Consider the following 15,181-nt stretch of genomic DNA (forward strand, 5'->3'; position numbering starts at 1 on the left):
TATTTGAAAAAAATTTCACTTAAAGTTAAAATACTCTTCTTAAGTCCAAGTAACAACAAGTCCATGTATTAAGATTGACGCGGATTTTTACTTGTCCTCAAGATTCCCGAACGATTCCCGACTTTCCTACACGAACGGAGAACATCATCATAACAGAAGATATGATGAGAAAACAGATAAAATTGCTGGACGTGAGTAAATCCTTCGGTCCGGATGATATACACCCGAAAATGTTAGTTGAACTGATTGACTATCATCATGAATAAGACCTTGTCTGAGGGAACAATACCAAAAGATTGGAAGATGGCACATGTGACTCCAATTTATAAAAACAAGGGTGTCCAAAACCTTGCGATAAATTACAGACCTGTTAGTTTGACTTCAGTAGTCTGTAAGTTAATGGAATCATTTATAAGAAAGCACATTATGAAGCATCTAACTGACGAAAAGCTTCTAACCAACAAGCAATACGGTTTCATTAGTCGCCGCTCCACCGTCACACAACTCCTAAATTATTTGGACAAGTGCTGTGAAAGTATAGCTAACGGAAGTGTTGTTGACACTATATATTTCGATTTTGCAAAAGCTTTTGATACTGTTCCCTATCGCCGTCTACTTAAAAAGCTGAAAGGATATGGAGTATCTGGAAACATCTTGAGATGGGTAGAGTATTTTCTGACTGACAGAAAACAATTGGTTAAGGTTAACAAAACTCGATCTAAGACGGATGATGTTATCAGTGGTATTCCCCAAGGAAGTGTTTTGGGACCACTTTTCTTCGTTATCTACATCAACGACCTCCCTGACAATGTGCTGTCTTCGATTCTCCTATTTGCTGACGACACGAAGATTTTCAGAGAAGTCAACTCGATTGAGGACTCATTGGCTATCCAACAAGACATACACAAACTTGAAAAGTGGTCAAATGATTGGCTATTAAGATTTCACCCAGATAAGTGCCACGTTCTCACTCTCGGTAAATATTGGAATATTGTCCACGGCGCACCCTTATTCACTTAGAGGTGAACAACTTGAACATGTTTTCGTTGAAAAAGATCTCGGTGTTCTGATAGACTCTGAATTATCCTTTGAAGAACACATATCAAAACAAGTGAAAAAAGCTAATTCCATTCTAGGAGTCATCAGAAGAGGTTTCGAAGACCTTAGCCTTAAAACTTTCTTCACTCTGTACACAACCTTTGTCCGGCCTCATCTCGAGTATGCCCAATCTGTATGGTCACCAAAACTACGTAAGGCCATCAACTTAATTGAGGGCGTTCAACGACGTGCCACTAGGATGGTCAGAAGGTTAAGTAATCTACCATACGAGCAGCGCCTACGAAAACTTGACTTGCCTTCTCTCGAATTCAGAAGACACTTCGGAGACATGGTTCAGATCTACAAACACTTGCACTTCTACGATAAGGACACCACAGTTGGAAAGTTTATTCGCAGGGTGCGTCCATCTCGAACTCACGATTACGAACTGATACCAAACTTTGCAGACGATGGATTTAGAGGTGTCCAGACCAAGTCGTTTTACTATCGATGTGTGACAGCATGGAACCAGCTACCAAAAGAGACTGTTAACGCTACTAGCATCAAAGCGTTCAAAGAAGAACTAACCAAGGCATGGATGGAACATCCATTGCGCTACGAATCAAGATCTTTGTAATTGTAGACGATAGATCGGTTTAGAGGCCCTCGTGTGCCTGGACTGTAAATCTTCATAAAAAAAAAAGATATTTAGCTTAGGTTTGAATATTTATATATCTAACTTAAGTCATTACAAAATATCAACTAGCAGCACTAGGATAGTCAGATAGGTAGGTAGATGAGCACTAGGATGCAATTGTGGCTTAATTAGGCAGAACATCTTAATTTGGCCATCATAACCTAATTTGCAATAGGTCTTGACTGTATAACAATCCAAAAGCAAGCTCTCTTAATAAGAACAAGAAAGTTTTTTTGATAAGAATCAAAAGCGCTAAAGCCTCAAAAATTTAGATATTTGTAAATTTGAGCTGTGATACTCACGTTATGTTTTATAAAATTTATCATTTTTGTCAACGATTAAATTGGTGGTTATGGTCATGTAGGTCGTGAGTATATTTCATATTTCATTAAATATTGGATTCTGATGAAAACTTGGCCTCTGACTGGTACCGACCCAGGCTATCAAAAATCCGGATATTTGCTGCAGTATAGCCACTTTTTGCGATTTTAGCGCTTTTTTATTATTAAGGCCATAAGGGAGCGTTTAGATTGTTAGTACGGTAGCAAGATATCCTTAGACGAACACGCTCGCAGATGAAGGAGCTATGTTATAATTATTGTGAAGTTTATCGAACCAGTGCCGAAAATTTAAGGCTCTATAGTCTTTCATAAAGAAATTTTCCTTAATCTTAAACACATTTCATATTCTTACATATTACTCATCGCGTTACCATTTCCAGCTGCAGTCATAAGACAAAGTTATCACAAAATGGCTTAACCTTTTTTATATACTAGGCAGGGATGGTGCGAATCTATTCTCGCCATCAAAAAGTAGAAAACGAAAATCGTGCTAGTCTGTGTAGGAACTTTTTTTCTGCGCAGACACAGACAAAAATTATTTGGTTTATTCTGCTTTGTAAAGAATAGAGGCACGCCTCACCTCCCCTCTCCATCATAAAACAGGATACCTCAAGGGAAGAAATTTTAGCGGGAAGAAAATTTGGCGGATTTGGTGGATTTGTTTTAAATCCGCGTCCTAATTAAATTTTTTCGGCATCCACCTTTTTTATGAGTCCGATTTTCAAATTTACTCCCGAATCAATGTTTTCATTTGATCGGATTAAAAATCCGTCATCCGCCAAATTAAATTCTCGCCAAAATTAGCTTTTTCCCTGATCCGCAAAATTAAAGTCCCCACGAAAAAATTTTCAGCCATCCCCAAATTATTTCCTCCAAATTTCTTCCCTCCTTCTTCAACAAACATTAACGTTTATATGCTGATTCTCAACATTTAGTTATACAAATTACATTTTCATATATAACTACAATACAAGAAATATGATTTCCCCGGCACTCATTTATACACAATTGGAGGGCGTTATTTGCGTTCAAAGTTTTCAACTAGCGTAATGATTATTTTATTAATTCTATTATTATTCAGCATATGAATTAACAGACAAAAAATGTGACAAAAGATTTTGGATTTAAAACCTGGTGTACTTAACCAGTAAAATAATCAGGATTCACAAAGAAATTGCGATAAAATTGTTTAATGAAAACAAAGAATATTTATACAAATCACAACACAAAATTCAATTCAATGATAGATAATTCAATGATTCACAAAGAGATCAAAAACAAAATTTCAGTAAATATACAGAGCAGAAATAAAAACTAAGTTAAAGGGAAATACTTTACATACGGAGCGGGGAGTAATTAGACCAAAAAGGTGCTGCGTATGTGCAAACGGTAAAGGTCGGTTTTTCACCTTTCAATGTCTCTCCTAGGGTTGCAAACATTAGAAAATGTTTAATTAGTTGCTCTAATTCACGATTTTTAGGATTTTTTTCAGTTTCGAGACAAAAAAAACGTAAAAAAGCTCTCTAACATCTAAGGGTAGGAAATTTTCCGAAAATCGAAGAGATTTTTTCAAAAAGTCTGTATTTTCAGCAAAAATCAGTCTCACTAAGCATCGGTTTCCGGAGGTCCCGTCCGCACATACCCCTCATTTGCCAATCCTAGTACCCCTCTGATAAAATACAATGTCTTTTTATTCTTTACCTAGCCAATTCATTCGATAGCGTTCTTGTTCTAATTCTCTCTCGCGCTCTTTGTCAACGTCTTTTTTCACGGTGACCGAGACATCTTTCTGTGATGAAGATTTTTTTGTCGAACTCGAAATTCGTTATTTTTGTTTTTGGAAGATTGAGGTCGTGTTGAAGAAGAATCGTCACGTTTCTCTTTATCCCGGTTTCCCGATTTTTCGTTATAATCGGAACCCCGTTTGCTGTTTCGGTTATCGGAATAATGCCGACTTTCGTGACTGTCGTTGTTCGATCGTGCCTATCGTTCCTATACGATACGATCACGATCACGATCAACGATCAGGGATACGGTCACGATTGGATCGGCGACGTCACGGTATCGCGGTGGCTTGTTGTTTTACTTCCACCGTCATATTTGGAATACTACTTCGGTGAGGAACGAACCTTGGTCGGTCGTCTAAAGAAAGATATACTTTTCATATTAACTGAAATTTTAAGGGGAATATTGTATATTTCAACTAAAATCTGACAGACTTGGCTCGCGCTAAGATTGCGAGACGTGAAACCGATACCTTATATACACAACAGTAAAGCTGGGTGTCCACTGGAAAAAATCATATGTCTGGTATTTGCGACGAACTTATTCTTTTTCAGTGGACACCCAGCTTAAGAATCTCAAAAATTTTAACGAAATTTTATAAGGTCGTTTTCCAAAGTCAACAAATTGCATGATCTTGGATGATCGTTAAAATTAAGTTGTAGCCTATACAGAGCTTTATCATACTCTATACCGCTTAAGCTATATACAGTAGAGTCTCTATGACGCAAATTTGTTGAGTTAGGAAATCTCGAGTTATGTAGTTTGTAGGACCAGAAAATTCGTTCGAGTTGAGGAGACATTCGAGTTGTGGAAGTTCGAATTACAGAGACTCCACTGTAGTAATAACCAAAACGATTTTAAATTCCATTTCCAGTTATGGGTTGAATAGAAATGGAAACTACCTTAAGGGAACTTATTTTGGCGGGAATTTAGTTTGGCGGGAACTAATTTTGACGAATTTGGCGCATTTAGACAATATTCGCCAAAATTAAGACCCGCCAAAATTAAATATTTTGCCCACTCGCCAAAATAAGTTCTCGCTCAAATTAAAAATTTTCAGGATTTTTGCCGCTCGTCAAAATTAGTTCCCGCCAAGGTATCAGATTCGAAACAGATAGACGATTGTTGCTTTTAACCAAAACAAAACAAACGAGCAAACTGTTGTGTTCGGCTTACCGAAATCTTTCTCTGAAGATAACGTCACATTCTTAGAAGAAGCAGAAGAGGGCCGTTCTGATGGTGGTCGGTAGATTTTCATCTCAGGTCGTGGCTGTAATAAAAAAGTTAATTCTACTTGTTATCTTCATATTTTTCAAGTGTAGAAGAGTAGTAGGTACAATAAAAGCACAGTAGCATTCACTTTGCAGTTTCCAGGCTAATTTACATCCATTCCATTTTATATACATACATGGGGGGGTGGGGGGCGAACTTTTTAAAGAGGTAATCCGAAGAAGAATTTTCAATGGAAGTTGTTTTTTATTTTTCCAAGTGGCAAAATTATTTTAAACTTCCAAGGGGTAAAAGACTATTTTTATGACCTAAAAGGTTATAGTTCGTCCACCATCACTTTAGTTCGTCCACCATCAATTTTAAGGTATTAAGGAGAATTTTTTTGCACATTTTGCCATTTTCCAGGGGTTATATTCACATTTTCAAGAATTTTTTGGTTACCTTTCGATTATTCTTATTCGGGCTTGCTTTTTCAGAGGAGTTTCCATCTTCTGGCGTATTGTCTTTAGATGCAGATTGAGATGCAGATTGAGATGCGGTTGTGGAGGACGAGGTTGGTGTATCGTCACTGGTGTCACGTTCCTTGTTCCGTTTGTCTTTCTTTGCTGACTTCTCTGGTGATTCTGTAAAGAGACATCTCTCTTTGTTGTATTATAGTATTTAAAAAATACATTTCATAGGTTTCTTTCTGAAGGATTATATGGATAAAACATGGCACGGGATAAAATTGGAATTATCGTAAATTCGATTTCCTAATGGATATACCGGGTGCGCCACAAAACAGTTTCTCACTTTGAAACTAATTTTCTCGAAATCTAAAAATTTTAAAAGAACCATTCCTATTTCGTTGGAAAGAAGAAAGATAAACTTAAATTTTGATGGGTCATTTATCAAATTTGATTCATTATAGATCAAAAGTTACGGCCCGGGGGGGGGGGTACTTAGGCAAATAGAGGGTACGGTATGTGCCGCCCTTAAGGGTAACCTTTTTGACTTCCAAAGGTCCCCGGGTCGGAAAATCAGAAATCAAATTTTCAGTCCCACTAGGGTTGTAAATGGAGAATTCAACTTTTTTACCCCTGAAAGATCGAATTGGTCAATTTGTCCCGCTAAGGTCGTGAAATTCACAAAGTTTTCCTTTGTTTTCTCCTTTTTAGTCCCGGTAAGGGTCCCAAGTTCGAAAGTCGGGCGACACCCCCCCCGCCTCGCAACCCTAGTACCCCCCCCCCGGGAGTTATGCTCAATTGAATAAAAAGTTACTTTCAGAAAGTGATCGAATACGTTAAAAATCGACCTATCAAATTTTTATTTTAAATTTGGCAATCGCAATAGCCTTTACAATAGCCTTTACATGTTTAAGAGCGTTTTTCAGTAACTAAATACATAAATTTTGAAACTGAAGGGTCGAAAGGGTTTAAAATCTTCATCAAAATCAATTTAATTTACTTTTACCGAAATTTTCCTCAGATTTTTGGTGCTAGACTGGATAAAGTCTATGTAAGGCTCGATCTACCTCGAAACCCATATTTGATGTATTTTTATGAATTTCAACTAAAACTTTTGGGCTTTTTCGACGAATTTTCTTCCTTTCATTGAAATTAAATTTTCCTTTATTATAACAAGGTCATTTAGACAGCTAATCATCATTTTTAATGACTGAAACGAAAATACTGGTGTCTCATGTAATTATGGTCTGTTTAATTTGATAGGACGATTTTTAACGTTTATGAGCATTTTCCGAAAGTAGCTTTTTTATTCAATTGCCAATAACTTTTGATCTAATGAATCAAATTTGGTAAATGTCCCATCAAAATTTAAGTTTATCTTTCTTCTTTCAAATGAAAGAGGAATGGTTCTTTTAAAATTTTCAGATTTCGAGAAAATGAGTTTCAAAAAGAGAAACTTTTTTGTGGCGCCTGGTAGATACTAGTACTTCTCAGCAATGAGTAACAATGCTTTGCAAGTTCTTTTATGTTATCCAAGTAAACAGGAAGACGTCTTAATGATGAAACCGAGACGTTTTTATGTGCCGAGATTATCCCAGGTATTTTATATTTTGCTGAATTTTGCGAAATTCCAAGGCGGAAAATTTTTGATTAATCATACAAATACTGTATACCTTATCGGCCAAAACTTAGTCGGCCTTAATTTTAGTCGGCCTTAATTTTTAGTCGGCCTTAATTTTTAGTCGGCCCAAATTTTTTAGTCGGCCCTAATTTTAGTTACCAAGCCAAAATTTAGTCACTTAGGACCGACTAAGTTTTGGCCGATAAGGTAGTTGAAGGAGAATCATTTTTACCTCCTCTGGACCCTTTTTCGGGAGGTGTCAAGCGTCTGTTTTCTTTTTTCGAAGAATCTTTAGACGAATCTTTATTTGACGATGAAGAAGAAGAACTTTTGTCTTTTGTCGTGTCTTTGCTTTGATCTTTTGACGAGGACGGATATTTCTCGTTTTTGGCTGATGATGAGGAGCGTTGCTCATTTTGTCGGTTGTCATTGTTGTTACGACCTAGTATGAGGATGAATAAACGATGAAAAAAGCCATAATACTCATGAGGTGGCAAGAGATATGTCATATATATAAATGAGAAAAAGCTCACTCGTATATCATAAAATCATGTCACTAAGAATAAACCTCACTAGCCAAATTGAGTTGTTTTTACCCAGGACAAAAAGCATCATTCGACCCAGGCCCCCGGCCTTTCCTCCCACCAAGCAGCTAAATATAGTCCTGGACAGAATCAATATACACCATGTCCCCTGCATAAGAATGAAAACGACAACTTCTTTGTTACAAAAACATCATCAACTACAGTTGAGTCTACTCAACTCGAAAACCCTATAATTCGAATATCTCTTAACTAGAACAAGTTTTATGGTCTTTTCAGTTAATAATGCCTTATAAACCTTACTCTATAACTCGTACCAATCTGTGTTCCCCGTGTGTGTTCGAGCTACGGAGACTGTTCACCTTTTTTTCTGTCGCTGGCTCGTTCACGTGGTCCACGTTTACCGCCCCCGCCACCACCACCGCCGCCGCCTTCGCCCAGGCGTTCTTTCTTCTCTTTCTCGCGATGATCGTCTTTATCTTTACTGTTGTTGCTTGCTGAGGACGACCTGTCTTGTTGTTTTGTATTGTTGTCTTTCTTGTCTTTTCGTTTGTCCGACTTACTGTTGATTTCCTCTTTCTCTTTGTCCTGAAAATAGACACATGATGGGTAGACTATGCTATAGTATAAGACAAATTCGAATAATAAAGAATTTCCGGGCGGAAATTTTGTCCGCACGCACAAGAATAGTCGGAGGGGCTCAATATAAACACAGACTCTATTTTTCCGCCACGCAGCATATTACGTTTTATAATATACAACTATGTTATATCATAATATCATCATAATATATTACACGGACGATAGCATCGTCTACATGGTGGGTAATTTTCTCACTCTCAGTCATTCTAGGGTCCGATTTCACTTCCAAAGATTGAATTGGATATTATATAACCCAGACCGTCACCTAAGACAACTAGCGACGCGAGAAGTAATTTCATTACTTAGATAAAATAAATAACAACAATATTCTTGCCAGGATGATCCAAATAAATATCATTCCAATCCACAGCAAGCTAGCAAGCAGAGAAAGGTCAGAAAACATTTTGTAGGTAGGTAATATCAACCGGTTCAAATAAATAAACACGCGGGAAAACGAATCATAGGAGTTCTCTTGCTGTAACATAAAGATTTAGTACGAAAACGGAGCGATCTGAGTAAACTGGAGAATTTGGTGTCATGCACGAACCACTAAAAAACACTGAATTTTCAAAGATGTTTCTAGCCATATAGGGACCAATTTAGTAGACCACGCGCACATTTTACCAAACGAGATCTCATTTTACCTCCAATCTAAAGTCTTATACGATGGGGAAGTTAAACGAGTTAACCTCCCGACCATCGGTTCTTCATCGGAACATAATTTTTAGCGAACAATTGGAAGAATTAAATTAGGATTGAAAGGGAGAGAGAATGGTAACTTGGTACTTGAAAAAATATTTTTATCCAACCAGTTCACAAAGATTTACAAAATCCGAATAAGAGCCACTGGTGTTATGGTTTGACGAAAATAACTTTGAGATTCGGTGTAGTGTCCTATTTTGATATTTTGAGTGAAATTTTAAGTGGCGATTGTAAATACGTGAGAAAAGTGTTTTAATATTGTTAATATAATCATACCTTGTATTTGTCTTTTCGTTCCTCGTTTTTCTTCGAATCACGATTGGATGATTTGTCGGCAGATTTTCTAAAAAATATTCTCCATAGTTAAAGAAATTCGAATTTGTTTTTCAAGAATTACTTCAGGCGTACGAACTTTCACGAGGTCGAAAATTCACGACATTTACTTTCGCGAATTTGACGAAATAATCTTTTTCGCGAATAATAAACTTTCGCGAATCAAGACAAAAAATTCAAGAATATTTCAAGAAAGTTTCCGCTCGCGAAAGTTTGTACGCCTGAAGTAATTCTTGAAAAACAAATTCAAATTTTTTTAACTATGGAGAATATTTTTTCTCGGTCGACGCAACAACCTCGCAAGCTCGGTCGTTACTTGAATTCGAGCAATATTTCTCAGTACTGCCCTCACTAACCAGTCATTATTGTATTAGTCGAACTTCTAAATATTCAAACATTTCTATAATTCAAACTTGTTTCCAGACCCCGTCAAGGAGAAGACCTCTTAAAATACTTCATATTATTCGAATCTCTCTGTAATTCGAATAAACAAGTTGTTGTTGTTAACGTATTCACGTATTCACAACTTCAAATCTGTTAAAACGAAATACAACATACCTTTCACTCCGTTGTTCTTCGTGTTTGTTTTGCTTCTTGTCTCGTTGTTCCCTTCTCTAGAAGAATGAAACAAAACAACTTTGTATGAAATAAACAACTTTGTATGAAATAAACAACTGAAATGAATACATCTTTTCGACCGTAGTCACGCAGTCAGGCGCGTGCCACTTTATTATTTAATCATCCCTCTAAATCCTTTTTTTACACCTTTTTCTATCATTGTCTATAGGGGCGAAAAAAGAACTGGAACAAAAAAAATGCCCGCGCGGCAATTGGTGACTACGGTCTGAAAGGTGTGTTGAAGCGGATTAATGGAAAGGATTTGTATTCAAGTAAGACTCTTTGATATTGCTGGTTAAAATAATTATATAAAAAAAATATGTCTAGTTGTATTTCAGCAAATCGGCTTTTTTCAACTTTTGAATTAACAATTTAAAGAGGTCACCTACCGGGTGTGCCGCAAATAAGTTACCTTTTTTGATCTGATATTGTAGGCAGTAGAAAAGAGATTTTTCAAAGATTGTTTCGGATTAATTCAGAAGAAAGCCTAACTTAAAATTTGGTGTATTACTTTTTAATTTCACTTCATTGGTTCAAAAGTTATGTTCAAGAATAAAAAGTATTAATTTTTAAAAATGTCAAAAAAGGCAAAAACGAGAGTATTAAATTGGCTGTAATGAATAGAGACACAAAGCCATTTTATGAATCAGGAAATGTATTTCCATTATGTAAAAAGCACTTATTTATTTAGCATTTTTGCTCAAAGCTTTCACCTTATCTACCTTTCTCGACGATGATGCACATACAGAAAAACTTTCGGAAACTCTTGGAAAGATGTTGAAAATTTTGTGGGGGTTGAAGCATTTTGCATCTTGTCTATGCCCAAGGGAACACAGAAGTAAAAAAACAAAAACAAAAACAAAAAAATTGAGATAAAGAGTGTTACAAGGAGCAAGACTTGGTAAAAGTCTCTCATAAAACGATACCCTTGTTTCTAGCCTTTTTTGACATTTTTAAAAATTGACATTTTAGGTCATAAAAGGAACATAACTTTTGAACCAATGGAGTAAAATTAAAAAGTAATACACCAAATTTTAAGTTAGGCTTTCCTCTGAATGATTCCGAAACAATCTTTGAAAAATCTTTCTGCTACTGCCTGCAATATAAATTCAAAGAGGGTAACTTATTTGTGGCACACCCGGTATATTTCCTATTGCTCCTCCTCAGTTGTTCCCCACCCTGGATTCAGAAATTTTTCCTCCCCTTAAACCTCCCTTTGGTCTCAAAACCTATATCCCCCTGACCCTAGGAAGACGACATCTAAGATGGCTTAAGTTCTCTACAATAAGCGAATACAGTGAGTTTGACTGACAATTCCTGCATTTAATAACACACAGGCGTAAATTTATCGTTCTTTTAAGCCATTAGTCGTTGATAAACAAAGAGGAATCAAATCGTACGGGTGGACAAACTATCCGGGTCGGGGCTGTGGACGTCGAATTTTGTCGTTCTTTTTGTCTATTTTTAGCAAATGCAGGAATCGTAACGCTGAAGCCTTCATAGAAAAATATACCTTTTGTTCCCTTTCTTTTCGTTCCTTCTCTTTCTGAAAAAAAACAACAAACGAAAACATTAAAAAAAAAAACTTTTTCAAGTTGATTGGAATATCGCTATTTACTACACCCATTATAGCTCCCCTGTAAATTTCCTTAACTCGAATAAATTTGTGTTCCCCATGTGTGTTCGAATTATGGATTTTAATTATTCCTAATGATTGTACTTCTCGCTTTTCTTGATAATATAGCAAGGTTCTGCAAGGTTTTTTCAAAACATATCATTATACTGGACGTTACCTGGGCAATGGCAGCTAACCGAACATCTCTCTTCTCTTTCAAATAATCGATCAATGGCGTGGTAAACTTCACCTCTACGAAAAGCAAAACAATACTTTAAAGAAAATACACAAAATATCCATGTATCCCAGATATTACTAAGGCTGCTGATGAATGACAGGGTCGCCAACTCGGTGTGTGAGTAGCTTAGATTGGGTAATCTGACATAGGTTGGTTAGTTAAAATAGATGCCGAGAGTAGATGTAGTTCTCCCCCTAGCACTCCTAGCAATCTCCCAGGTCAGCGCAATTAGAAAAGGTGATTAACTCCCCCACTCCCGGCTCCACCAACAGCAACCAGATGAATATACTTACTTATATTAAATTTAAGGAGAGAACAAAAGGAAAGGGGGCACAATCTGTATTCCAGTGGTAATTTAGTTTCCACGTAGGTAAGCATCTTATTGGGCTTTCAAACATTGATCGATGATGCGAGAGAGAAATAAAATTCCAATAGGAGGATATCATTCTAAACATCCTGTTTGAAGCAAAAAAAGCTTACTGTTTTTATCGATAGCTTTGGCTGCTTCAATTTCTTCGATGTAGATCTCAGCACTCGGTAGCTTCTCTTCTTCTTTGTCCAACGATTCCAAGAATTGAATGAATTCTGGATCTGAGGAATATAAAAAGAATTCATGATATACACCACTGGAGAGTCTTCTGGGAACTTTTAAAATTTTCCACCCAATATGTCACTTAAACAATAGAAAAAGTGATGCATTGCTGGGTGGAACAAAAAGAGAAAAGTTGCATAATTTCCTGAAGTCATATTGCAGTGGTGCATATCATGAATTGTCGAGTGTTGTTGATTGATTTGGGAGTAAAGTGTGGAACAAATGATAGAATTAGATAAACAACAAATATTTGTTAGAAAGAATACACCCCGTTTTATCAAGGATAAAATAAAGGGGCCAAATCCCACCCAATGGGAATGTGGATATTCTTCTCACTTGGACAGTTTTAAGCCGATTTCTCCAATGAGGAGTAGGTTTTACCGGTTTTTGACGAGTGTACTGTAATATGTGTACTGTAAATAGCACTACACAAATGACGAAGGATTCTTTTGATGTAAATAAGTAAAGAAAGCATTTTCACCCTTTTCCAGTGTTCCTGTTTTGTGGTCTTTCTTTTGTCTCTCTTTGGGTACAAGTTGACACGGTGCAAACTCAACCACCGCACTAAATTCACGACCTGTGGAAAATCAGGAGTATCAGTACATTGTACAAGATAAAACTTAATTCTAAAATTGATTTTTCCATGGATCAATGTGAAGTCAGATCACAAACAACAAAAGTTTTTCAAAAAATGAAAATTTTGTTGTTTGTCAATAATATTCGGATTAAGTTTTATTTTATTTTTACTGAAGCTGTCATATGGTCAAAGTACACTGTACGCTTTTCTCTTTTATAGCATTATGGGTTTTCATCCATTTCATCATGAATATTCGTTACTTTTTGGACGAGGAACCAAATATTGGTCAATTTTGGCCCTTCCAAAGTACACACCTCCTTTGACCTTTGACACAAAACAAAGAGAAGTCTTGGTGTATCGTTAATAGGATAACACTCTTATAACAGTTAAATTTATACCTGTTGTGTCATAGAAAAGATGTCCATCAAACTTATTTCGAAAATCGTAAACATCGTCATAATTTTTGAAGCTAATGTATGCTCTTGAATATGGTTGCATACCAAAGCTAAAAACCAAATGAAAAGTGTTGGGTCACAGTTCTAAAATATCAGTATATCTAAAGGCTTGGGGACACGAGAACTTTTTTTCGCGTTGGTGCAATGCAACATGCTCCATCCCACCAACACAAGAAAAAAAGTACGTAGTTCCATGGTTTATTTATTTTTTTTTTCATGGGACAAAAAGTGAGGGAAATACCCAAAAGACACCATTACTTAATGGCGGGATGTAGGGCGGGCAATAATAAATGAAATTTCCATCAAACCTTGTGTCACCAGTAGTGAAATAGAAGTATTCATATTCTGGAATGTTTCCTAGCTCTTCTTTCAACGTTTCCTCGTTCAAACTTGTTGGAAGTCTTCGAATGACTAGCTACAAATACAAAAATTAAAATTATTTTGAAAAAAACAACTTATCCAATCATATAAATTATTTCAACAAAATAACGACAAAAATCCAGTCAAGAAAACCGTGTTTCTCCGCAAAAAAACATTACTTTAAACAACAACAAATCAAAAAAGTGTTCTTCACACATTTTTTAATAAGAACAAACTATGAACCATCTAAAGAACATATTATGGCTTCGATTGCCAAAAATTAAGGAATTAAGAACGCGCAAAGAATTCTAAGGATTTGTGGAATCGAAACACCCGATTTCTTAGGAAAATGGACAAATTTCGACAAAAATACTCAGAAAATGGTGATGAAAATGTTAAGAACATTTTTAGGCTTTTAACTCAAAAAAGTTAAGAGCATTCAAAGGATTCAAAAAATTTTGATGTTCTTTATATAATACAAACGTGTGTTTCGAAATTTACCTTTCTGGGATACATGTGTTTTTCTTTCTTCGTTTTTGGTTTTTCCTTTGGTTTTTGGTCAACAGTAGTATCTGATGCAAGCTTCCCCATCTTTCAAACGTGAAATGTAATCTCATATATCTTTTTTTTTGGTCAATTGCTAAAATCAATAAAATAATCATATCGTTTGAGAATTATCGTAAATAAAAATGTTTTAATATGCTAATCATAAAAGAGAGAGAAAAGTACAGTAGCTGTCCAAGCAAGCAGAAGACAGAAGGGTGTTTGACTTCGTTCTCTTGGGTTGTTTACGTTAATCTTAGTTAGTGGCGTCAAATATATGAAACTTTGAAGGTATCGATTAACTAAAACTCAATTCACTCGAAAACTTCATGAGATTCAAAGGCAAGGATAATTTTTTTGTCCATTCTACACCCTATTAGAAGCGTCAAATTAAGAATTTGCCCAGATCTAAGGGTTCTCCTACGAAAACCTGTTTTAAAAAGGCCTTTTCTGAGTTTCGGACACTGGTCTATAGTTAGGAGAATTATACAATTACACCTGATAGTTGAAAAAGAATTAACAAGTGATACTTTTATGGATCTACCTGGTTATCAAGACTAGTCAATGAATATTAGAACAATGAAACACATAAGACATAACTGGTCAAAATAAAAAATAATAAGGTTTGTTCGGGTAAAATGGTAATTTATTCATTTATAAACTAAAAGAATATTGATATAATGCTTGTAAATAGTGATTCTTTCATAGCTAGATGAAAGACAAATTTCATCATTTTCACATTCGATGAACTGACAAAGGTGTTTTGTGATTTAAAGACTGACGGAGGTAACAATAAAGAAATGTTT

General features: G+C 35.9%; 1 protein-coding gene across 1 annotated transcript; it reads right to left on the reverse strand.

Moving 5' to 3' along the window:
• Window positions 1-4,960: 4,960 nt before the first annotated feature.
• On the reverse strand, window positions 4,961-14,472 carry LOC136799032 (regulator of nonsense transcripts 3B-like). The gene is made up of 13 exons (XM_067055711.1): window positions 14,334-14,472; window positions 13,781-13,887; window positions 13,416-13,522; window positions 12,922-13,017; window positions 12,329-12,439; window positions 11,789-11,862; window positions 11,509-11,541; window positions 9,936-9,991; window positions 9,321-9,387; window positions 8,063-8,288; window positions 7,391-7,600; window positions 5,533-5,714; window positions 4,961-5,131 (listed from the first exon to the last, which is right to left on the reverse strand). Exons 1-13 carry the CDS (start codon window positions 14,421-14,423, stop codon window positions 4,961-4,963), a joined length of 1,530 nt encoding a protein of 509 aa, XP_066911812.1. The 5' UTR covers window positions 14,424-14,472.
• Between the last annotated feature and the right edge of the window lie 709 nt (window positions 14,473-15,181).

Source organism: Clytia hemisphaerica, unplaced genomic scaffold (assembly GCF_902728285.1).
Source record: "Clytia hemisphaerica strain Z4C2 unplaced genomic scaffold, Clytia hemisphaerica genome assembly, whole genome shotgun sequence".
NCBI lineage: Eukaryota > Metazoa > Cnidaria > Hydrozoa > Leptothecata > Clytiidae > Clytia > Clytia hemisphaerica.